Source organism: Chrysochloris asiatica, unplaced genomic scaffold, assembly GCF_000296735.1.
Source record: "Chrysochloris asiatica unplaced genomic scaffold, ChrAsi1.0 scaffold00172, whole genome shotgun sequence".
NCBI classification, from domain to species: Eukaryota; Metazoa; Chordata; class Mammalia; order Afrosoricida; family Chrysochloridae; genus Chrysochloris; species Chrysochloris asiatica.
The window spans coordinates 3694598-3720326 of NW_006408690.1; the positions used below are offsets into that span (position 1 = coordinate 3694598).

General features: G+C 36.8%; 1 protein-coding gene across 2 annotated transcripts in view; it reads left to right on the top strand.

Moving 5' to 3' along the window:
* The window catches only part of YME1L1 (YME1-like 1 ATPase), a 59432-nt gene extending 49050 nt beyond the window's left edge, over nucleotides 1–10382 (top strand). The window contains exons 11-18 of one of the 2 annotated variants that reach the window (XM_006871675.1): nucleotides 607–669; nucleotides 1812–1924; nucleotides 2932–3087; nucleotides 4030–4181; nucleotides 4827–4953; nucleotides 5092–5165; nucleotides 5811–5897; nucleotides 9899–10382. In XM_006871675.1, the coding sequence (XP_006871737.1) occupies nucleotides 607–669; nucleotides 1812–1924; nucleotides 2932–3087; nucleotides 4030–4181; nucleotides 4827–4953; nucleotides 5092–5165; nucleotides 5811–5897; nucleotides 9899–10042 (916 nt within the window). In that variant the 3' untranslated portion in view covers nucleotides 10043–10382. The remainder of the gene's footprint in view (nucleotides 1–606; nucleotides 670–1811; nucleotides 1925–2931; nucleotides 3088–4029; nucleotides 4182–4826; nucleotides 4954–5091; nucleotides 5166–5810; nucleotides 5898–9898) is intronic. The other variant, XM_006871674.1, reaches the window with a different exon arrangement.
* Nucleotides 10383–25729: the final 15347 nt, after the last annotated feature.

A 25729-nucleotide genomic window follows, 5' to 3' on the forward strand; every position in this document is an offset into this window, starting at 1 on the left:
TGCCCAAGGTTTTTATGTTACTTCCAAAGTAGAATAAGTGTTATGAAGGTGTATGTAATCACAAATGTTTTGGTGATGGATATTGTTGTTGTCATGTGCCACGGAGTCGGTTCCGACTCATAGCGACCCTGTACAGGGTTTCTGAGGCTGTAAATCTTTATGGTAGCAGAACACCTCATCTTTCTCCCGCGGAATACTGGTAGTTTCGAACTGCTGACCTTGTTTCATAATGCAGCCCGATTCATAACCACTACGCTATCAGAGCTCCTTTTGGTGATGGATAATTGCCATTTTTATTGAACTGCCCTGGCATTTGTTTCTTTTTAAGAACAACTGTTGTTAGTTCCATCAAGTCAGTTGTGACTATAGTGACCCTGTATAGAGTTTCCAAGGAATGACTCATTGGTTTGAACCACTGACCTTGTGGTTAGCAGTGTTTATCTACATCACCACACCCAGGATGCCTTATTTGTTTGGACATTAAAAACTCAATTCCTGTACTTGACTGTTACAAAGATTAATGACAAACAATTTTTTATAGTGTTTGTATATGTGTACTATGCTTTATTTAACCATTAAAAACAGTTCATCTTTGTTCCTTAATAGTTTTAAACCCAATGAAGGTGTTATTATCATAGGAGCCACAAACTTTCCAGAAGCATTAGATAAGTAAGTATTAAAAAGACGTTTGTGAAGTTCTGATATATGTGTGGATGAATCTTGAAAATACTGTTGTAAGAGAATAAGAACCAGTTATAAAAGATCACATGTTGTATGATTTTAATGTTGTTTATAAAGTCTGAAGGTGTACTTCAGTGGTTGCCAAATGCGGGGGAGAATAGGAAGTGACTGCTAATGGACTTTTTTGGGTGGTGAATATCCTCTAAAATTTGGTTGTGATGATGCTTGTACAACAGTGAACATGGGAAAACTCTGAGTTATGTACTGTAAATGGGTTATCGCTGAATCTAATGGTAGAAAATTTCTTAACGTATTTCAAAACACTTTTTTCCAGTGGTGAGCAGTTTTTTAAATAAAATACACTGTGGTGTTAAAGTTAGCATTAAATTAAAATTTGTATTTGAATTATATTTTTATTGTATAATAATGTGCTGTTCATATATTTGTTTGATCTAATAATTATCTTTAGCTAAGATTTTAGTCTAATATTTTGGACTTAGCAGTTGAGATGGGCATGTCGAACTCAATAAAAGAAAGAAAGAAACCAAACACATTGCTGTCAAGTCAGTTCTGACTCCTGGGACAGGGCTTCCATGGCTGTAGTCTATACTGAAGCAGATAGCCACATCTTTTATCCTGCAGAGCAGCTGGTGTTTTCAAACTACAGACCCAGCAGCCACGTGCTTTAACCATTTTGTCAAGTGCTCCTTGTAATTCTCAGAATAGGCCACTATGAACTGTGTTCCTTGGTGGATCTCCTTGCATCCTTTTGTTTCTGAGGGTGTGTATTGCATAGATGCGTAGATCTATATGAACCCTTATAAACCCTTGTTTTGCCTTCAGATTATTGTGTCTGTTACTTGAGGTATGTTTTAAAAGAAACTGAGCGTTTATTTTCAAAACTCATTCTTATCAACGTTGTTAGCTGCTATTGAGGATTGGACCATTGTGATCCATAGCTGTAGATCACACCAGGCCTTTTTTTCTAGTTTGCCTAGTCTGGAAGCTCTGCAGAAACCTGTTCTACATCAGAGCAACACACACTTTACTGAGTCAGTGCTATTTAACTTGAACTTTAGCATAAATGGCATATTAATATACGTGTGTGTGTGTGTGTGTTCTTCCTTTAGTGCCTTAATACGTCCTGGTCGTTTTGACATGCAAGTTACAGTTCCAAGGCCAGATGTGAAAGGTCGAACAGAAATTTTGAAATGGTATCTCAATAAAATAAAGTTTGATCAGTGTAAGTCCATTTTTGCAGTACAAACATTACTTTATAAAATATTCATCCACCCTGTTGTTAGTCCTTAATAAATGTTTTAAAATATCAATTTATGTATATATCCCTTTTGGACAAGGTTTATTCCTTAACTCATTTGTACCCAGGAAATTCTGTGATTTCAAACCTTTATTTTAAATAAAATTTTCTTTACTTAGATAGGTAATATATTTCAAGATAAAAATACATTTAAATTGTTTAGAAATAGTAGCTCTTATTAATACATCCAATTTGGAGCCGAAGAGTGGAAAAGCAAACTATAAAACTAAATAGAAGGAAATTTTCTAATTTTGTGGACCCACTTCATTAATAAAGCTACAGCTGTATTATTTTAAAAGTTAGCTGAATTTCAGAAAGCGAAATACATTTTCTGTAATGCTAATCTTGTTGTTGTTAAGACCTGTAGAGTCAGTTCCCACTCATAGTGACACTGTATAGAATTTCCAAAGAGCAACTGGTAGGGTTGAACCACTGACCTTGCAGTAGCAGTCCAGTAGTGCTGATACTACAGGACTCTAATGCTAATCTGTCCCCCCCCCCCCCAAGGTTAAAAATTTAAACTCTTTGTTTAAACATCTCAACCATTTGGTGGCAGCAAAAGAAATACTACCAGAGAGACCAATATGTTGAAAAGCATTTACAAAAATCCAGTGCTGATCTTGAGGAGAACTTAAGATGAAATTCATAAAGCAAATACTGTCTAGGAGTTTGTTTTTTCAGTTTGTGGTTAGGTTAATAACAATAAAACCAAATTTAAATATTTGTAATTTATATGTGGGCACTTCTACTTTTCTTTGTTTTACATAGCTATTTAATTGGCTTTCCCTTGAAATTGTGAGTTCTTTACATAGTGAAGACTTTTCTATTAGTATTCTTTAGAATCAAATATTAATTATTTCACTGTCTTTATTATTCAAAAAAATTACCACTCTAGGATTCTGTTTTACACAGTGTGTTTTCTTTTTACATAGCTGTTGATCCAGAAATCATAGCTCGAGGCACTGTTGGTTTTTCTGGAGCAGAATTGGAGAATCTTGTGAACCAAGCTGCTTTAAAAGCAGCTGTTGATGGAAAAGAAATGGTTACCATGAAGGAACTAGAATTTTCCAAAGATAAAATTCTAATGGGTACAATTTTTGTCTTATTATGTCTACTGTATCATTTTCGATATGTTAAAGAATCAATTATTCTTTTAAAGTGTTTTTGACTGTTTTGAAATATAATCTTACTCTAAAACTTCAGTATCTGGTTTGTAATGAGTATTTTCACTATTGCCCAATTTGAGAGTCCAGTGCCATCGAGAGAGGTACCCAATAAGCAGTAACATTTATTTTATTTACAATACCTATTTTATCAGTATGTAGAACATAGTTTTATACTATAGTATGTTTGTTAGGTTTTTTTTTTCTTAGGAAGTCTTTCTTTTAACTGAAGAGAGAAAACAGTAACAAAGTTAAATAGAACATGTAAATATGTGTGTGAAGATACCAGTCTGGCCACTTACAGAGCAATTATATTCAGATAGATTTTATGATACTAGTAACGATCATGGAAAATTCCTCTTGTCCTATATTGTTATAAGGATGGTGAATTTTATTTCTTCTCAGTAGTTAATTTTGGATTGACTTTGAAACAGCTTCATTCTGACATTCACATTAAATTGGAAGTTTATTGTTTAGAATGAAGCTTTCTCTTTTAAAATAAGGTTTTATTGTTGTTGTTAAGTGCTGTTGAGACGGTTCTGACTCATAGCAGCTCTGTATCCGAGGAGTGGCTGGTGGTTTGAAACCCCAGCATTAATTAGCAGTCCAGTGCTTATTGACAGCACCACACCAGGACTCCAAAAGAAGGATTAAGATGACAGTTTTAAACAATTTTGGTTTTCAATTAACAAAAATATTAGGATTTTCTTATGTTGTAGAGTGAATTCTCATTTTTTAAAGTAACTATTACTGTGGTCAAGATAGTTATTAGTAAGATTAGGTCCTGTTACTATAAGATTTATTTTAAGGATAATGTATTTCATTCATTTAAATCCTTTTTAATGTTTCTTAAATGTTTAACTTTAGGCCCTGAACGTAGAAGTGTAGAAATTGATAACAAAAACAAAACCATTACTGCATATCATGAATCTGGCCATGCTATTATTGCATATTACACTAAAGATGCAATGCCTATCAATAAAGCTACAATCATGCCTCGAGGACCAACACTTGGGCATGTAAGTATTTCATAGCTTTTTATTTGCTTTCAAAAAGAGCAAATGTAGGAAATTCAGCACGTTTTTAGCTAATGTAGTTTATGTGGGAAATTACTGTTTAAAACATGTATTTAAAAAAATGTGTATACTTCTAGTTTTTTATACAGCCTTTATTTCCTGAAATCAGACATGCCTATGAATGTTTTCTTAGTATGATTCTTTTATCATCATATATTTATATTGTGAAATTTAATTAAAGAATGACAGAAAATGTATTCCTTAAGTATCTAATTGCTCTTCTGCCCTAAGAGAAAAACTTACCTGTCATAGTGACTTGTCTTTTATATTTAGTACATGTTACCTTCTCATTGTATATCTTTCCAGTTAAAGACATGCTTAACAGATTTGGACAGCTAGGAATAAAACATTCTATTGCAGTATTTTCTACCTATTCTTTGTAAAATGCACTTTTGCTTTATGAAGAGTTTTTCTTACTTTATCAATTGCAGGTTTTATCATCAGTTACCTAATGACCATCTGTATTAAATGTCTTTGGATTTGGGCATCATGGTATTGAGTACTGTAGTAGGAGCTAACCAATCATTGTTTTTTAACCTGTTTCTGAACTGTGTCCTTTGGTTATTTCATTGTTTTTGAATTATCTAGGTGTCCCTGTTGCCTGAAAATGACAGGTGGAATGAAACAAGATCCCAGCTACTTGCACAAATGGATGTTAGTATGGGAGGAAGAGTGGCAGAGGAGCTTATATTTGGAACTGACCATATTACAACAGGTAAACTACAAAGAATATATAGTTTAGTTTCCACATAAACTATATTAAGTAAAAATATAAATTTTAATTTAAATTTTAGTTTGTTGGTTTAAATACATTTTTTTTAAATGAAATTATATGCATATGTTTTTATTTTAGGAGCTTCCAGTGATTTTGATAATGCAACTAAAATAGCAAAACGGATGGTTACCAAATTTGGAATGAGTGAAAAGGTAATAACTAATTTTATTTTCTAAGTATCAGATGTTTATGCTCAGATGATGTGCCAATTGCCTTTTTGTCAGAGAGGTTTCTTTCATTTTTGTTTTGTTTTGTTTTGTTTTCAGTTCAGACGGACTTGAGGAAGTTCATTCTGTGTTCTAATTTTATTTTTCTGAGAAACAAATATGTAGCACTTTTATCCTGCTCCGAAATTAATAGTTATTATCTCATGAACTAAGAAACCGATGATAATTTTCTCACCATATGGCATAAAAGAGCCTGCTTGCTAAGCTCTACTTTCCCCTTTCCGTATTTTTCTCGTTCCAATGTTGTCACTGTAACTCCATGCAGCACGTCTACACTCTGAATTGGGGTTTTCTGAACTTAGAAGACATTTCGAGGCATTCTAACAAACTACTCAGAACCTGCCTCTTTAGAGATTTTTTTCAATCTTGCTCACACTTTTACTATTTTTTATATTTTCAGAAGGATGATGAAATTTTTCTTTGCCCTTAAGACATTCACTTTTGTATTGTTTGTTTTTGTTTTAACCTCATGATATTTGTTTCCTTAGATGTAGTGTAGTACTTTTTCTGTTACCTTTATTAGTGTTTTTTGGTGTTATGTATTGAGTAGTTCGTTTCTTTTGTCTTTAGCTTGGAGTTATGACCTACAATGATACAGGGAAACTGAGTCCAGAAACTCAATCTGCTATTGAACAAGAAATAAGAATCCTTCTAAGGGTAATTATATTTTTTATACCTTATTTCTTCATTTATATACAATGTGACTAAATATTGTGTTTATAAACTGGTAATAAATGAAGGCCCTCTGTTCATTAAAAATGCCCCTATGTAGTAAAAATAAGAGGGTACAGCACTTCAAACATGATTTAAATACATTTTTAGGGAACCTTTGATTATGCATTGGATGTTTATGCTGTCTATGGCTAAGAACAGTTTATCTCTATGGCTAATAGAATTCAATTGTACCTTAGCTTCAACTCCCTAAGATGTATTAGAATGGGGAATATTGTTTATTGAGTCTTTGTGTTTCTTGTTTTCCCATCCTGTCATTTAATTATTTAGCAAATATTATTTACTTTTTCCCCAACAATGTGTATGAGCTAAGAATACAGAATAAATAAAGGCCCTTTTGATTTGCAGTGTCCAAAATATAGATTAGAGGAATGTATAAGACTAGCTTCACTGAGATGATTTACTAGGCCTAGGCTAGGCTTTGAGTAAAGATTTCAAGTTGGGAGATAGGTCTGGAGTTTATTGGAGAGACTGGATGCATTCTGTGTGAATGCTGAAGTTATCTATCCTTGAAGTCATTGAACTTCAGATAAAAAGGAAAACTGTGTTGAGTGCCAAATACCTTTGGTGACTCAGGAATGTAAGCGGGTATTTGCTAGATGGTACAATAAAGAGAGATGAATAAGGATATAGTCAAATGGTATGGACCTCACAAGAATAGTACTTTATACAAGAGGGTAGTATTGCGGTGTTAGGAACAGACCTCACTTCTTTGTTAAAAAACTGCCCTGAAGTATCGAAGATAAGAGGGGAGGCATAATTTGCAAATGCAAATGGTTTGCTTTTGACTACTAACTGAAAAGTTGGTCATTCAAGTCTACGTAGGAGTACCATGGAGGACAGGATTGATGGTTTTCTATAAGATTATTAATTGCTAGCAGTTGATTTTGACTCATAATAACCCCATTTAACAGAGTAGAACTGCCATAGAAGTTTTCTTTCTTTCTTTCTTTCTTCCTTTTTAATGTTTACCTGTGTTTTATTCACTATGCAAAGGCTGTTTTTTTAAATCATCATTCAACAAAATTTGCTTCCATTCCCTCTGGGGTTTTTTGGTGGGTGAGGTGGGGGGATGTACACAAAAACACTCAGGAATATATAATAATATAACACATTCTGCAAGCCTGCCTCCTAGCTGCCAGCACTCAATTCCTCTTTTTCTGAGTCCAGAATCCTCAGCTGCTTCCTCTGTCCCTGTCCCCATCTTTGCCTCCATCTCTGGTATCGCTGCTTCTCTGGATAAGGTCCCGAATTCTGCTTGTGCTCCTCTCCCTTGATGGTCCTAGGATCCTCTGTTTCTGGACTGCAAGTTTAACTACTCCCCCCTTTTTGTTACAAAACTTCGCCATTTACAACTGTGACAGTCGCAGTTCGTCATGATAACAATTACTGTTGAATCATAAGAATCTTATCCCCATCTCTTCACCAGCCCCATCTAGACAAGATTAAAACTATTCAGTGGGGATTCCATCTTCCCTCGCACACTCTTAAACTAAACTCCCTCTTGAAAACTTGTAAGCCAGTCACTTTGTGCCTTGAGCACCTCCTCATTTTACGTAGTTAATGTCTAAGTTGCCCTCCCTGTATACCCTGTATACAGAGGGGATAGCATTGATACTTGATGTGAAGACTCCTTCCCGCTCAGTTGGTATTTTGAGCTACTACATCCATAAATATAGGTCACGTTCATTAAACTGCAACAATTTACACTTGTTTCCTTTATCAAAAAAAATTTTTTTTTTTTTTTTATCTTCCTCTAGTCGAGTTCTGATTAACAATTATCAAGCAATCGAGGCTAGGTCAAATGGGTACTATGTGCAAGTTTGGGCCTTCTTGTGCATTTCCCCTCACTTCATATCAGCTGGATGCTTCACTCTCAGCTCTAGCCCTCTGTGGCTGTGTCTTTATCCATGGGCTCAGGAGTCCCCAGGTCTCACCACACTTTGGACCAACCAGCTCGTCCTCTTCTCTCTGTCTTTCTCCAGGTCAAAGGGAGTCTATGGACCATGGTTGAAGTTAGCCCATTTTTTTCATTGCTGCCTTTCCCCTTCTTCCACTCACCAGTAGACCAGTGTGTTCTCCAGCACACTTACATGCCTGTTTCTGTGTTCCCTTTGAGTTTGTCTTGGAGCGGGGTTTGTCCTGAAGGGACCCGGTTGCTTGTCTTAATGGCTTCATGATCAACAACTTGTTTGTTCTTGTAGTAACCAGTCATACTGCCATTTTAGTTTTGGTTTTTTCCTGCTGATTCTTCTTTGAAGATGTATCTTCTGTCACTCTAGCTGTTCCAGGCTGGTTTGCTTGTCCTTTCTAGTGGGAATGTCCCACCTCAGAAGGTTCTGTATGGGGTTCAGAATTCCACCTAAAGTCCTATATACTGCAAAGACTCCGGGAGAGGCCTGTTTCACTGGGCAAGTTCTAGAACCCCTTGTTAGGTATTCCAATCAGTTATAGACTGAAGACAAGACAGGTTTACAAGCTTTCTATAATCATGTTTCCCGACATTCCTTTCTATACTGCTCAATTGTCTATTTTACAGTAGTAGGCAATAGAAACCAATATTCATGACAGTCAAGCATGTTAGCATTATTTCCTCGCTTCAGACTATGCCTCGATCCCTGTATCCCAGAGCCCTGTTATTCCAAGCTTGAGCATGCATCACTATTTACCGCTGTCTACATAGGGTTTTCTTATGTGTAATCGTTACAGGGTTAGTTCACTTCTTGGATTCAAACTGCCTACCCTTCAGATAGCACCTCAGTGTTTAACTGTTGTGTACTCCTTTTCATAAAGGTTAGAACCAAAAGAACTTTAGGGAGCTGTTTACTCTGTAGCACGGGGGTCTTCATGAGTCAAAGTCAGCTCAATGGCAGTGGATTTTTTGTTTGGTTGTGAGAGGGTTTAGGGAAAGGAGTATCCATAGTAGAGAACCAGATTTTTATTAGCTCAAGAAGGGAGAAGGAGTGAATGCTTGGAGTCATTTGTTATTGTTGTTAAATGCTGTTGAGTTGGTTCTAACTCATAGTGTCCTTGTATAGGATTTCTGAGGAGCAACTGGTAAGTTTGAATTGCCATACTTGCGATTCCAAACTGACCTTCCAGTCCAATCTAGGGCTCCCTAGAGTAGATTAGGATATAGAAAGTTTAACAAAAACATTTAGAAGCGGTTTTGGATGGCCTTCCCAGAATCTTCCTTCTCTTTCCCTTATTAATTATGTTACTGAGTGTATAGGAAAAAAATCTTTCTTTGCTGTAGTACATTTCTGAAAACTCAGAAATAATGATTAAAACTGGATCCTTTGTCTCTTCACAAGGATAGATTGGAAATACTCTTTCATCCATTAGGTATAAAATACTCTTTTTTATCCATTGTTAGTATAAAGGGGAAATGCTTATCAGTTACTATAGTATCTTGGGTTCAAGTGTACATGAAATTCAAAAGAATGACGACTTAATAGTAGTCTATAAAACCAACTATGTTATAAAACTCAGTTTTCATTCCAAGAGACTTAAAGGTTTTCAATTCCTAATTTCACCTTGAGTTTTAGCTATAATACTAATATTCCATGATATATTTTATATTTTTCTTTTATTGTCTTACAGAGATCATGCTCAGATTATCTGATGTCTGTGTTTAATAATTGTATTATGTTTATTTGATGTATGCTTCTTGGTGTTGGTAAATTCATTTTTGTATATTCTAACCAGTTTTATAAAGGTAAAAATGCAATTAAATGTTGAAATAATGGTATTAACATTGAATAAACAAAGGTTACAGCATTGTCAGAAATGAGCTGTACTCATGAGCTGATAGATTAACTCACCTTTTGAAAGGCTGTTGAAGTGTTTTACTAATTTTGGTTTTTATTTCGTCTCACTTTTCATCTCATTCATATGATGATATTCGTTATACATTTTTGTTTTAGGACTCATATGAACGAGCAAAACATATCTTGAAGACTCATGCAAAGGAGCATAAGAATCTAGCAGAAGCTTTACTGACCTATGAGACTTTGGATGCCAAAGAGATTCAAATTGTTCTTGAGGGGAAGAAATTGGAAGTGAGATGATTGCAGTCTTGCTATGGATGCATAGCTGGTTTCATTTCAAGAGTATAAGTAGCATTGCAGTAGTCTCCTTATGCAACACTGTCCCCCCTTCCTGACTTGGTATAATTCAAAGGTGTGAAACACTTTGTCAGTTTTTTGTCACATTTATCTAATTTTGGTTATTCTTATGATGAGACCTAGTGCAAATTAGCAACTCATAGCAAATGTGTTAAAGAAAATAAAGATCAGGATTTTGAAAATAGCTCGTTTGAGAGATGTCAATCAGTTACTAAATTGAAAATAAGTGATGTTTGTATGGTTGAGTATTCAGCTAGATATGACTAAACACTGTGCCTTTAGCTCCTTGGAAGGTAAAATTGTTGATTGTTTTTCTCTCTCAAGAGTATCATTTGTCTTTGATAAATAAATGATGCTGTTTAGCTGTTGGTAAACCATATTTCTGCCTACAAGCATTGAAACTTCATTAAAATGCCCTTAATTATGCCCCAGGTGGACCATATATAAAATGGTCTTTTTAAAAACAGGATTGTAGACATACAGATACAAATCAAAATCTAAATGATTATAGTCATTAAAATGCATCATGCCTTTCCATATACTTTAAAAAAATATTACTATCATTATGACTAATGAAATATTTTAGAACAGTTTTTTATTAAATAAGTAACAAACCTCAACTTCTGTATAACTATGTAATTATACTTGGTATCAAAAACAAAATTAAGCTAAAAACTCACATCAGTCAAAGTGAACTTTTGGATTACCCTGTGTTTGAAAGGGAAAGTCCTGATTTTGAGGTCAAGTATTGTGAATATGATGCTTTTACAGGATTTGCAAGTGAATTTTTATTTAACTCAATAGAAATATTATTTTAGAGCACATTGTATTGATTTTACAGCCACATTATATTCTTGAAGTGATTTTATTAAAACTGCCTACAGATTTCTACTAAGCTGTATATGGTCTTCATTGGAGAAGTTAGATATAGTTAGAAGAAGCTTATTGCATTATATTCTTGATCCTTCTTTTCTTGTAATTTCAAATTTGCCTAACTGTTAAGAAGAATAGCACAAGGAATCCCTATATACCCTTGATCCAGATTCACTAAATGTTTGCATTTGTCCATTTCTTCTTATCATTCTTTCTCTCTCTGTGTGTTACACATACATGTATTTAACTTTGGTAATCGTATATAATTGATTTTTTTTTAACATGTAAGTGGAGTTTACATACTATAAAATTCATTTGTTACTGTACACTTCAAAGGTTTATGTGCAACCAGCCCAGTTTTAGAACATTGCTGTCACACTAAAAAGTTCTTTAAGGTTGGTTTGCAGTCAATCCCTGTTTCCACCATAAGCCCCAGGCAACATGGATCTGCTTTCCATTTCTATAAATTTGCCTTTTCATGACATTTCACATAAATAGAATCGACAATATGATGTCTTTTACATCTGGTTTCTTTTCAATTAGCATAATGGTTTAGACATTTAGATAGAATGTTTATCATTATTTTTCTTATCTTTTATGGCAAATAAGTATTCCATTATTTGTATATAGCAGCATATGTTTATCTATTCACTAGTTGATGGATATTTGAATTATTTTCAGATTTAGGCTATTAAGAATAATGCTATAAACCTTGGTGTAATAACTAGTCTTTGTATAGATAATTGTCTTCATTTCTATTAGATAGATTTCTTCAAATGAAATTGCTGGGTTATATGGTAAATTTATGTTTAACGTTAAAAGAAACCAGTGAAGTGTTTCAAAGTATCCATACCACTTTTCATTTTCACTAGCAGCGTACTGGGATGAGTTGTAAGCCATGGTCTGTTCTACATACCAGTCTCTTGATCTGGTGTGTCTTGCTTTTTAATCCAATCTGATAATATCTGTCATCCAAATGGGTGTTTGGTTCATTCTTATATAATATTATTGGGGTGATTTAACTTATATCTGCCATTTTGCTATTTTCTGTTTGTCTCATGTCTTTTTTTTTTTTTTAATTATTTTTTTGTTCTGCCTTTGTTGACTGCAAAATAATCTATTTTATACATTTTAATTCCTCTGTTATTTTTCTACTTTTTAGAAAATTATGGTCTAGTGGTTGCTCAAGGGATAATAGTATGCATCTTCTTACCCTCTGCTTCAAAAGAATTCAGACTTAATTCTGGTAAAATAAGAGATTTTATTCTTTTCCTTTCCTATTTTCTTCTTTGTGCTACTATCATATACATTACCATATGTATCATACCCATCCATACTATAAACTCAAGGATAGATAGATAGGTGCTGTCTAGTTGACTTTGACTCATAGTGACAATGTACAACAGAACAAAATGTTGCCTGGTTCTGCATCATTCTCGGACTATTGGCATATAGCAGTATAATGAATACCATATACATCTCTCTCGGTCTTTGATTATCTAGGAATGCTTTTATTTTTACCTTTTTTTTTTTTTGAAAGACAGTTTTTCTGGATAAAGAATTCCTGGTTGATAAGTTGTTTGGGTTATTCATCACTTTGGATATGTTACTGCACTGTCTTGTGGCTTCCACTGTTTTTAGTGAGAAGTGAGCTGTTAATTATATTTCCTACAAATATGTTGTTGTTAAGTGCTGTTGATGTTGATTCTTTTCCAATTCATAACTACCCTGTGTAAGGTTCCCAAGGATCGGCCTGTGGGTTTGAATCACTGACCTTGCAATTCAAACTGACATTGCAGTTTAGTGCTTATCCTACAGCACCACACCAGGACTCTGTATGTTGTTTTTCTCATGCTTCTTTTAAGGTCATCCTCCCTCCCCACTAACCTTGCCCCCACCACCACCACCACCACCACCACCACCACCTTGGTCTTGTCTTAGCAGTTTGACTATTAAGTGTTTTAGTGTGGTTTGCTCTGTGTTTTTCCTATATAATGTTTTTCATCAAATTTGTGAAATTTGAGGCATTATTACTTCAATTTTCACTTTGCTATTCACTTTTTCTTTTAGAAGCCCTGTTATATATGATGGAGCACTTGATATTTTCCTTGTCTCTGATTCTTTTTTTTTTTTTTTTTAATTATTTATTAAATTGGAGTGAGTATATATTTAATTTGTTCATTTTTTTTCAAATCTTTTTTCCCTCAGTTTGTTTAGATTGAATATTTTTGTTGATTTTTCATCAAGTTCCTTGATTCTTCAACATCTCAAATCTTTAGTTTTTTATTTCAGATACTATATTTTTTTAGTTTTGATTTCCATTTGCTTCTTTTTTAAAAAAAAATTTCTCATATAATACATTGTTTCTTATGTAAGTTTTATAATTGTGTCTTATTGAGATTATTAATTGAGACTTATCATTATAGTTTTTTAAAATTCTTTCAATATGATTTAAAATAGCTGGTTGAACATGTCTGTAATAATTGCTCTGAAGTATTGTACTGCCCCCAACATCTGGGGACACTTAAGAGATTGTTTCGATTGCATCTTTACCTACCAAGGAAGGGTCACAATTTCTTTTATCTTTGCATGCCTGGTGATTATTATATTTATTTTAGAGAATATAATGTGTTAAGTACAAATTGGAATTTTCCACTAAAAGCTTGTTAATTGCTTTTGTTTGTTTAGCACCTACCTTGCCTGAACTAAATTTGTGATTTCTGTCTCCAGTGTATTATGTAACCACTGCTATCTTTGCTTTGTTTTTGTTTTTATATCTGACTTCTTGGGATCACCATTATAAATGAATAACTTAATGTTGAGCCAAAGATTGGTCAGAGGTTTATCCCAAACATTTCCAGCCAGTATGACCTCAACTGGTGGATTTCCTTATAGATCTGTGGGTTGGCTAGCACAAAGTTTAGGTTGTTTTCAGGTTTGCCTGGCCATTTTTTTCTAATGGGCCTTTTGGTGCTCTTGTGCTTATGTTCAAACTTTGTTAATCAGGGATGTTTGTATGCTTTGGACCATCTCCAGTTTCTGCTCTGCGTGCACCCAGCCTCTGGTGAACCCAAAATATGTGGAATGCTTGCAAGTCCCTTGTGGTTCTCTCACCTCCCTGGATTGCAACCTTGAAGCTTATCACTGAGGTCACCACTTTAACTTACAATGCATTGAATCAAGCGAGTCTTCTGGAAATGGCATCTGTGCTGCTTGTTTTTCATGGTGTATTCTTGCCCTGATTGAACCACTGCTCTGCTAAAGCTAGGGTGGGCTAAGAGCAGCCTCAGGCAAGAATTGCACATACTAAATGTGTAAACCATAAACTTCAGTGGTTTTCTTGAATCAACATGCTTTAACTTGTTCTACCTTCCGTTGATTTCCAGAGTGATGAAATGGTTGTTATAATTTTTTGTTCAGCCTTATTGTCGCTTTTTTTAAAAAGTGAAAGGGTTTGTCAACCTCCACTTGACTGAAAATTAGTTTCTCTTGACTTAAGTTTTTTAAAATATTTTATTGAGTTTTTTGTGGAAGGTTACACAAACAACACTTAGGTTCCCAATCCTTACTTAAGGCACACTAGCCAGCATGGTTTTATGAGTGAACGTTTATTATACTTCATTTAAATACCCAGTTTCCATTCAAAGCTATCAAAATACCAGTTTGACATGTAATTTAGATTTGTTAAGATGAATACTTTTAGTAGATGATTCATGTTTTATTTGAGCTATTCTTTGTATTTTCATATCTACTTAAAAGTAGTTATTTTCATTTCAATTAGTTAGGAGCATATTTCTTAATGTAAGTATGTAATATTTAATAAAATATGTTGGACTATAAACTTCATCTTTGGATTGAAAAAAATAATAACCAATGGTGGACATGAAAATTTGGATAACTGACAAATTTTGAAATTTTTTATTTTTACACAAACTTTTCTTGCCTTCATCACAGCAAAAACTGAGTTCAGTTATATGTAAGTACTCTGTTGTTTCCTCTTTCATCAACATGGTAATATAATGGGGTAGCTGTTCTGTTATGAAGTTATATAACGTGGTGGGGATGGGGGGAGGGGGGCAGTTATTACACAGCTGCCAAAGTGGGAGGGTGGAAGGGAGCTTGCTTCTCATGTAGAACATAGTTTAGAGCGCTTGCTATGAATCCTCAGCAGTTTGGGAAGAGGTGATTGGATTAACTCATATCTAGTAAATGTTGGAGCCTGACAGAGGACACTGGTGAGCTGATTCCTCCAAGGATGGGAGAATTGCTGATATGTTGGGACTGGTGTGCACTTTCATCATTAGTTTAAGGAGGGCCAGATATTATTCAAATATAAGTGTTAGTCATTATTGGGGAGGTGTGACTGTCCTCAGAAGAGGCTAATCCAGCATGGATCTCTGGATTCTTTAGGAGCTATCAAGAAAGAGACTACCAAAATAGAATACACTCAGATCAAGGGAACTACAGGTGAGAACAGCTGTATGCCCATTAGAGAAAGGGACAGATCTATACTGCGTAATACTAACAGCCAGATAATTGTCCACCTGTTACCATTTTGACTTTGGTAAGGTTAGAAGCCATGATTAGGTATCTGAGGAGGGATTGAATTAGAGGTGGGGAAGAAAGAAAAGACCATGCCTACCTAGGATGGAATTACTTAGATCTAGTTACATTTCAAATTTCTAATTACAATCTGATTACATCACGAGTCAAAAATAACGGTTAAAGATTCTATTTTTACATGAACACTTTTTGATAATACAATTCATATGATTTTTCAAAATTTAAATATATGATCCTGTAATTACTATCCTACTTAATGTGTATATATCACCTTAATATTAAAGTAAGTTTATTACGTATTTTAAACAAAAGTTCCATTGCCTTGATATTTATGTGTTTGGGGCATGATTTTTAATTGTACTATATGGTTTAATATCAGTCTTTAGAAGAAATAAAACCAGAATGCTGCTTCAAAGCTTGGATGGTGAATCTTTATCTTGTTTACTTTGTACACATCATCAGAAAGACCAATCTCTAGAAAAGGAAATCTTGTTTGGCAGAGTGTCTGCAATAATGAGTGAAACCTCAGTGAGCTGGTTTGACATAGAATCCACAAAAGTAGGCTCAAACATATCAAAGATGAAGCTGGCCCAGGACTGCACAGCTTTTCATTCTGCTGCATGAGGTTACCATAAATAGGAGCTGACTCAGTGGCAGCTAACAAAAGCAACATATGGTTCAGTTGTTAAGTGCCGTTGAGTCAGTTCCTACCCATAACAACCCTGTATAGGGTTTCTGAGGAGCAGCTGGTGAGCTTGAACCACCAACCTTGCAGTTCAAACTGACTGCAGTCCAGCGCATTAACCCATAGCGCCACACAGGACTCCAGTTGTTAAGTGCTGTCGAGTCGATTCCGACCCATAGCAACCCTGCACAGGGTTTCCGAGGTTGTAAATCTTTATGGGAGCAGAAAGCCTCATCTTTCTCCCGCGGAACTGCTGGTAGTTTCGAACTGCTGTGCTTGAGATTAACAGCGTGATTTGTAACCACTATGCTAGTCTCCCTTAAAATTGTAATCAATTTTGCCTTGATAATTTAGCTGTTATTTTTTCAATAATCATTATCAGGCATTTTTGCATGTTAATTTGTAGTGCATAACACTTTTTAGTTTAGGTCAAATTTATGGGGGAAAAACCCCAGCTTGTTTATACTTACGATTTTGTTTCTTATGAAATTTTTGTTTGCCATATAAAACAACTATTTCTACGCCATTCAATAAACACACATGTAGAATTTTAAAGTTCGGTGAAGATCTATAGGAATCTGGATAAATGTAACAGTGGCAAGCATTTTAGGATTGGAATCAGGTACTACTTCACAACTCTTACTTGGTTATGCTTTTTGTGTAAACTAAATCCTGAGTGACCGAAATTTTCTATTAGGGTAGGAAATTTTCTTTATAAAATTTATTAAACTTTTATAATCTTCATTAAATTTCTTTATAAAATTCTTCCCTTACAAGGATTTTATAAAGAAATTTAAGTTCTAGATCTGTAAACCAATTTTATATAATTTGCTGACATCAATTCATTTAAATCCATTTTTAATTTTGGAGTCCTGGTTATAGCACTGCGAGTTAATGCGCTGGACTTCAAAGTTGGTTTGAACTGCAAGATTGGTGGTTCAAGCTCATCAGCCAATCCTTAGAAACCCTATACAGGGTTGCTATGAGTCGGATCTAACTCAACAGCACTTAACAATAATTTTGGATACATTTGTGTACCCATGTCATCTTTAATTACAAAGATAATTGGTATTCAAAATTATTTTGGGCACCTAGAATGTAATTTTTCTTTTAATTTTCTCTAAATCATCTATCATAGACTATATAAACCAGAAATGACCAAAATATTAGCCTAATTCAGCAGTCTTAAACTGGATGTAAATCTGAATAGAATAGAAAATAATATCTTCAACTTCACTAAACATTTAGCATTTGCCTCAGGTATGAATTTTAGGCAGCAAATCACAGTAGTAATTATAGAAATTGTAATGACATCAATAGCAATCATTTTATACAATGAAATATATAGGAAATACCTAAATTTATAGCAAATAACTACATTCATCACTACTTTGAAAATGTGATAATATCACATTTTATTGTAATCATTACTGTATTTTACCATTTTATGTATTAAATTTGTTAAGTGCTGTCGAGTTGGTTCCAACCCATAGCAACCCAGTATACGGTTTCCTAGGAGTGACCAGTGAGCTTGAACCTCTGACCTTGTGGTTCAAACCAACTTTATAGTCCAGTACATTAGCCCACAGCACCATACCAGGACTCCCAATGTATTAATTAAATAGTAATGAATTAGTAAAGAAGCATGTTATATCATTATCACAGATTAGTTTTTGATAACTTTCAATACATCATTTATCATAAATTGCTATGCATTTTATTGTATGCCATTTAATATCTTGGTGTAGTGCTGTAGGTTAATGCGCTGGGTTGCAAGGTTGGTTTGAACTGGAAGGTCGGCAGTACAAGCTCACCAGCCAGTCCTTGGAAACCCTATACAGGGACTCTATGGGTTAGAACTGACTTGACGGCACTTAACAGCAACAACAGCATTTAGCATTATTCTGAGATGACTAAAATGAATAAATAATTGGTATGTTGTTGCTAAGTACTGCTAACTCAGTTCCAACTCTTAGCCCTGTATATGGTTTCCAAGGAGCGACTTGTGGGTTTGAACTACCGACCTTGTGGATAGTAGTCCAGTACTGATCTGACCGTGCCACACTAGAACTCCAAATTCATGGTATAACCACTTGGAATTCTGTATAGTAATGAATAAAAATGCTTGTCACCATATGGATAAGCCTCACAAAAATAATATCGAATGGAAGAAGCTGGACACAAACGTGTACACAGGATTACATTTCTAAAGGTAGATAAAGAGATGTTAATATGTAGTGCTGGAAATCAGTGTTAATCCTGGAAGTGGGTCAGGAAGGGCACAAAGTGGGGAACTGGTGATGTCTTAACTCAGTGCTACTTAGAAAGATTTGATAAATTCATGAAAACTCTACATTTTATGTGCATGTTTCCATATTTCAAAGTTCCCATACAGGGTTTGCAAGGGTCCTCTGGTGAGTTTGCACTTCCAACCTTGGGGTTAGCAGTCCAGTGCTTATCCTGAAGCACTGTGTTAGGACTCCACCAACTGATCTCTAGTGTTTTCCAACAGTATTCTAAATATGCTTTTCTGTGGATACCAGCGTTTAATACGTATAAAGATATAAATTAGAGATGAAAGAAAGACTACAGACATTTTCAGTTTGATGCTGATTTACCTTGTTGTTGCCAATTTAGCAATAAGTGAATGTGACTTAAAATTTGAAAATTTCCTTTGATGTTTGAAACTAATGTGGATGACAGTGGAACTGATGATTGTAATAGTATGTATGTGATAGTATTGTAATAGTGATAGTATGACTGCCAGGATATAATTTGAGGCACTAAGAATGATAGCAGTTTGAAAATAACCCCTATCAGAGCAATACAAACTGCTAACATTGAAGCAAGAACAGACATCAAATTTATAGTCTTGGCTTGGGAAATAGTGAAATTATTGATGCTTCATGAAGTTTATGGGAACAATGCCCCCAAAGAAACCAGTTTACAAATGGGTAACTCGTTTTAAGGAGAGATGAAGTGATACTGAGAAGCCCACAGTGACAAACCATTCACATCAATTTGTGAGGAAACTGGACCGACCACAAGGTTGGCAGTGCAAACCCACCAGCCACTCGGAAATTCTATACAGGGTCACTATGAGTTGGAACCAACTTGAGGACAAAACAACGTCAGTGTGGTACCATGAATTTATTTGATAGGGGTTTATAATTTAAGTTCCCATTTATAGCGACCCTTTGTAGGATTTCTAAGGAGCAGCTGGTGATTTTGAAGCACTAACCTTGTGGTTAGCAGTCTAGTGGTTATCCTTAGCACCACCAAACAACTGGTTTGCTGTCAAGTCAATTTGACTCACATAGAGGGTTTCCAAGGAGTAGCTGATGGATATAAACTGCCAACCTTGTGGTTAGCAGTCCAGTGCTTACCATACAGCACCACAACAGGATTCCAAATGATTGGGTGGTGGTGGTTAAGTGCTGTTGAGTCGGTTCCAACCCACAGTGACCCTGTATAGGGTTTCCAAGAGCAGCTGGTGAGCTTGAACAACAGACCTTGCGGTTCAAACAAGCTGTGCAGTCCAGCACATTAACCTACAGCGCCACACCAGTATGGGACCATGCAAATATGGTGTACAGGACTCTTAACACTGATACTGGTTAGCTTTGCCATCCTTCTAGGCTTAAAAGGAGCTGTCTCAGAAGCAGGAACAGATGATCCCTGTACCATGAAAAATGATGTGCTATGAGTGGAGCATGAGATCTTGCTTGGAAAACCATCAGCATCAGAGGCGGTAGCATGGAAACACAGAGCAGCTGTAGACTTTCCGCTCATGAATTGAACATAGTTGAGTGCCTACAGGCAGGAGGCTAGCTTGCAGTATTTACAAACTAGCTAAACTTGCCCAATCAGGGCAGAGGCCAGTGGGTCCCACGACTGAGAGGCTTAAGACAAGAGTCTGGAAGTACAGCGAAGAGAAGAGGCACTCCTGGCCAGAAGACTGCTGCATCCTGAGTTGTTTCTGATCCTGAATTGTATCCTGTTCACTTCCCTAATAAAGCCCATAATTGTGAATATTCTCTGAGTTCTATATGGCCATTGCAATGGATTGTCAAACCCAGATGTGAAGTAGAGTGCTGTGGGAAGGATGAATTGTGTCAGAAGAGAAGAGGACAAAGAAGGTTGAAGAGTGGAGGCATGTCTAACTCGGTCTCATAGTTATCTGCCTTGGGCAAACGTCCAGTTGTTCATGGAGGCAATTCCATATCTTCCTTCTATTGAATGATGTTAAGCTTTGATTTGCAATACTGAAGGATTCTATGGGCAAAATATTAAATGATGCAGAAAGCACCAAAAAAGATGGAAGGTTGCAGCTAGTGCCCATTTGACCTAGTTTGGATGGCTTGATAATGAGAACTCGACTAGAAGAAGATAAAAACAATTTTATAAAGCAAATGAGGTAAATTGCTACAATTTGATGAACTTGACCTATGCTCATGGATGTAGTAGCTCAAAATACCAACAGAGAAGCAAGGAATCTTCACATCAAGTATCAATGCTATCCCCTCTGTATACAGGGTAGATAGACGACAGGTAATTTAGACATTGGCTACCTAAAATGAGGGGGCGATGAAGCCATGAAGTGACTAGCTTACAAATTTTCAAGAGGGAGTTTAAGAGTGTATGGGAGGCGGGGCGGGGGTGGGGGAGAGATGAGAGTCCCCACTGAATAGTTTTCATCTTGTCTAGATGGGTCTGGTGAATAGAGATAGACATAAGATTTTTATGATTCAAGCAATTTTTATGACCCATTGCGACTGTCACAATTGTAAAGGGAGAACTTTTGTAACAAAATGGGGAAGTAGTTATTCTTACAGTCCAGAAACTGAGGATCCTAGGACCATCAAGGGAGAAGAGCACAAGCTGAATGCAGGACCCTATCCAGAGAAGCAGCAACACCAGAGATGGAGGCAGAGATGGGGGCATGGAGAGAGGGAGCAGCTGAGGACTCTAGATTTATGGAAAGAGAGGGATTGCGAGCCGGTGGCCAGGAGGCAGGCTTGCAGAATATGCCATTTGGTGGTTTATTTTATGCCTAAATTGTTTTGTTTTGTTTTTTAAAAAGGGGGCTCAAATGAATAGAAATACTGTTAACTGATGGTACATGAAGGGGATTATAATAATTGTAATGAAACAAACTATACGATTTGTTGAATGTAAAACTGATGATCTGCCCTGTAAACTTTAACAATAAAAACTCTTAAAAAAAATGGAAGGAATACACAGTCATTGTACCAAAATGAAGAGGTCAATGTAGAATATGGTCAAGAGCCAATGATCCGGAAGGAAGAAGTCCAGATGCCATTGAAGCCATTGGTCTAGAAAAAGGCACCAAACTCACCAGCCACTCTTGGAAACCTACATGGGGGACTTTAAGTCAGAACTGACAGGATGACACACACCAACAACATACACAAACTACATAATATATGTGTGTATATACATATATATGGAGTCCTGTGGCGCTGCAGGTTAATGCGCTGGACCACAAGGCCAATTTGAGTGGCAAGATTACAGTTCAAGCTCTCCAGCTGCTCCTTGGAAACCCTATACAGGATCGCTGTGAGTTGTAGCCGACTTGACGGCACTTAATATGTATATATGTAGTTTGCAGTTCAGTGCTGATCTTAATAGTGCCACACCAAGAGTATAAAAATATATCAGGGAAATGGAACAATGGCTTACACAATTGTAGTGACAGGCATGATATCCCTAGTCCATGGGTCAGATATTAAAGCTAAATGCTTCTTTTGGCTCAGGTAACTGCAGGAGCTGATGAGCTCAAGATAGGCAGGCTAAATGGCTCCCAGCAGACTGCGGGCTGTAGTCCGAAGAAACTGGTGATATGAACCAGCTGCAGGATCCAGACCCAAAAAGCCTCCCTGTCACTAGTAACCATTAATAAACTTTGTTGTTTATGCATTTGCTTATTCTAGATATTTTATTTTAGTGACATCATACAGTACTTGTGTTGTTTTTTTTTTAATGTTTTATTGTGAATTGTTGTTGTTGTTAGGAGCCATCAAGTTGGTACCAACTCATAGCGACCCTATACATAGCAGAACGAAACACTGCCCGATCTGGGCCAACCTCACTACTGTTGCCACGCTTGAGTCCATTGATGCTGCTACTTGGCCAATCCATCTCGTTGGGGGTCTTCCTCTTTTTCTCTGACCCTCCACCTTACCAAACATGATATCCTTCTCCAGTGACTGGTCCCTACTGACAATATGTCCCAAGTATGAGAGATGAAGTTTGGCGATCTTGGCCTCCAAGGAGCACTCTGGCTACACTTCTTCCAAAATGGATCTATTGGTTCTTTTGGCAGCCCATGGCACTTTCAATATTGTCCTCCAACACCATAACTCAAAAGCATCAATGCTTCGACAGTCTTCCTTATTCACTGTCCATCTTTAGCATGCATATGAGGTTACTGAAAACACCATGGCTTGGGTCAGGCGCATCTTAGTCCTCAAGCTGACATCTTTGCTCTTCAACACTTTAAAAAGATCTTGATCCAAGTTGATCCAAGAAGAATGAAGTTGATCCAAGAAGAATGAAGTCCTTGACAACTTCAATCTTTTCTCCATTGATAAGAATGTTGTTTATTGGTCCAGTGGTGAGGATTTTTGTTTTCTTGACATTGAGATGTAATCCATTCCGAAGGCTGTGCTCTTTGATCTTCATCAGTAAATGTTTTAAGCCCTCTTCACTTTCAGCAAGCAAGGTTGGATCATCTGCATATCACAGGTTGTTAATGAGTCTTTCTCCAATCCTGAAGCCACATTTTTCTTCTCGTATTATTTGCTCAGCAAACAGGTTGAATAAGTATGGTGAAAGAATACAACCCTGTCGCACACCCTTTCTAATTTTAAACCATTCAGTGTTCCCATGTTCTGTTTGAACAACTGCTTAGGTGATAATTTACATGGGAGAACATTAGTTATATTCATCCTACTGTATATAGTTTCATTGTCATGGTTACAATCCCCTCCATGCATCATCAACCAACTAAAGGGTATATCCTGCAAGCCTGCCCTTCTCCCTGTCCGGGTCTAGAGTCCCCAGCCACTCCATTTCTCCACGTCATCATCTCTGCCTCCATCTCTGATGTCACTGCTTCTCTGGGTAGGGTCCCGCATTCTGCTCTTCTCACTTGATGGTCCCAGGGGTACCTCTGATCCTGGACTGCAAAGTTAATCACTCCCCTCCTTTTGCTACAAAACGTCTACCTTTACATTTCCAACTCTCACAGTCAGTTCTGATAGCAATTATTCACTATTGTGGCCCATCTTTCATCAGCCCCGCCCAGACAGATTGGATACTACTCAGTGGAGAGTCTACCTTCTTCCACACCCTCTGGATCTAGGCTCCCTCTTGAAAGCTTGTAAGCCAGTCACTTATTGCCTTTGTATTCCCTCATTTTGCTTAGCCCATGTCCAAGTTGCCCATCCCTGTCTACCCTGTGTATCAAGGGGGTGAGAATGATCCTCACTGTAAAGATTTGTTCCCTCTTTTGAGCTACTGCATCTATAGGTGTAGGTCAAGCTCATGAAATTGTATCAGATTACTCTGTTTTCCTTCTTTCTTTTTCTAGTTGAGTTCTGATCATCCAGCAATTGAAACCAGATCAAGTGGATGTTCTTATGCATATGACCTCTCTTCTTATCAGCTGGACGCTTCACTCTCCACTCCAGTCCTCTGTGGCTATGTCACTGACTCTGGGCCCAGGAGTCCCCAGGTCTTGCCATACTTCTGGCCAACCAGGTCTCCACCCAGATTCACAGGAGTGTATTGAACATTGCAGGGCTTAGCTTGCAGCTTCATTGTTGTTTTTCCCTCACTTCCCCTTATCAGTGGTCACCAATCAGACCACATGTCTGCTCATGTATGCCCTTTGAGTCTTACTCTTGGAAGTGGGCTTGCCCTGAAAGGACCTGACACTTGCCTTGATGTCTCCTGGGTGAGCAACTTGCTTGTTCTTGTAGTAATCAGTTGGACTGCTGTTATTGTTTTGTATTTTTCCTGTTGGTCTTTCTTTCAAGAAGTATCTTCTGTTCTTCTAGCCGCTTCAGGCTGGTCTACTTCTCCTTTCCAGTGGAAATTTCCCACCTCAGAAGATTCTGAATGTGGTTCAGGATTCCACCTATGGTCTTATGCAATGCACTAAAGGAAGCTTCCTTCACTGGGCACGTTGTAGCCCCATTTTAGGTATTCCAATCAGTTATAGGCAGAAGATGGACTCACAAGCTTTCTATAGTAATATATCTGGCTATTCCTTTTCCTCCCCTCAAGTGTTTATCTTAAAATTTCCCCCCTTTTACCCATTCAAACCATGCCTCAATCCCTGTATCCTAGAGCCCTGTTGTTTCAAGGTTGTGCGTACATCATTAAGTACTTGTCCTTTTGTGAATGACTTACTTCACTCCATATATATCTTCATGGTTTATCTATATTGTAACATGTATCAGTACTTCATTTTGCCTATAGCTGAGAAATATTACATTGTATGTGTATGCAGGTTTGCTAACTGCAAAGTCAGTGGGCTTAGGTGCGCCTGACGCAAGCCATGGTATTTTCAATAACCTCATATGCATGTGAAAGCTGGACAGTGAACAAGGAAGACCATAGAAGAATTGATGCTTTTGAGTTGTGGTGTTGGAGGAGAAAATTGAAAATGCCATGGGCTGCCCATAGAGCCAACAGATCTGTTTTGGAAGACGTGCAGCCAGAGTGCTCCTTGGAGGCCAAGATGGCCAAACTTTGTCTCTTATACTTGGGGCATATTGTCAGGAGGGACCAGTCACTGGAGAAGGATATCATGTTTGGTAAGGTCAGAGAAAAAGAGGAAGACCTCCCAACAAGATGGAATGGCCAGGTGGCAGCATTGATGGACTCAAGCGTGGCAACAGTGGTGAGGTTGGCCCAGGGTTGTGCAATGTTTCATTCTGCTGTGCATAGGGTCACTATGAGTTGGTACCGACTCAACGGCACCTAACAATAACAAATGTGCACCATAGGATAAGCGCTGAACCACTGACTGTGAGGTTGATGATTTAAACCCACCAGCCAATCTTTGGAAACCTTGTACAGGGTCACTATCAATAAGAATCAACTCAACAGCCCTCTAAAATAACAATGATGTGCCATACATAGCCACAAGTTCTTAGTCAAATCCATTTAGAGTGAAGTACAGACAAGATACTGTTCTAATAGCGTGGCCATGGATTGAGTTTTGTCCTCTCAAAATATGTGTAAACTTGGCTGGGCCACGATTCTCAGTGGTTTGGTAGCTGTGCAGTGATATAATGCGACAGTTACATGGTGATGTAATAATCCCCATGTTGTGATGTGATGTTATCAGCCCCAGCTGTTGTAAGGGGATTAGGGTGGGATGCAAAACCCTTAATCAGGTCACAATCCTGGTCCAATGTAGAAGAAGTTTCCCTGGAGAGTAGCCTGACAGCACCTTTGATTTTTTTTTTTTTTTT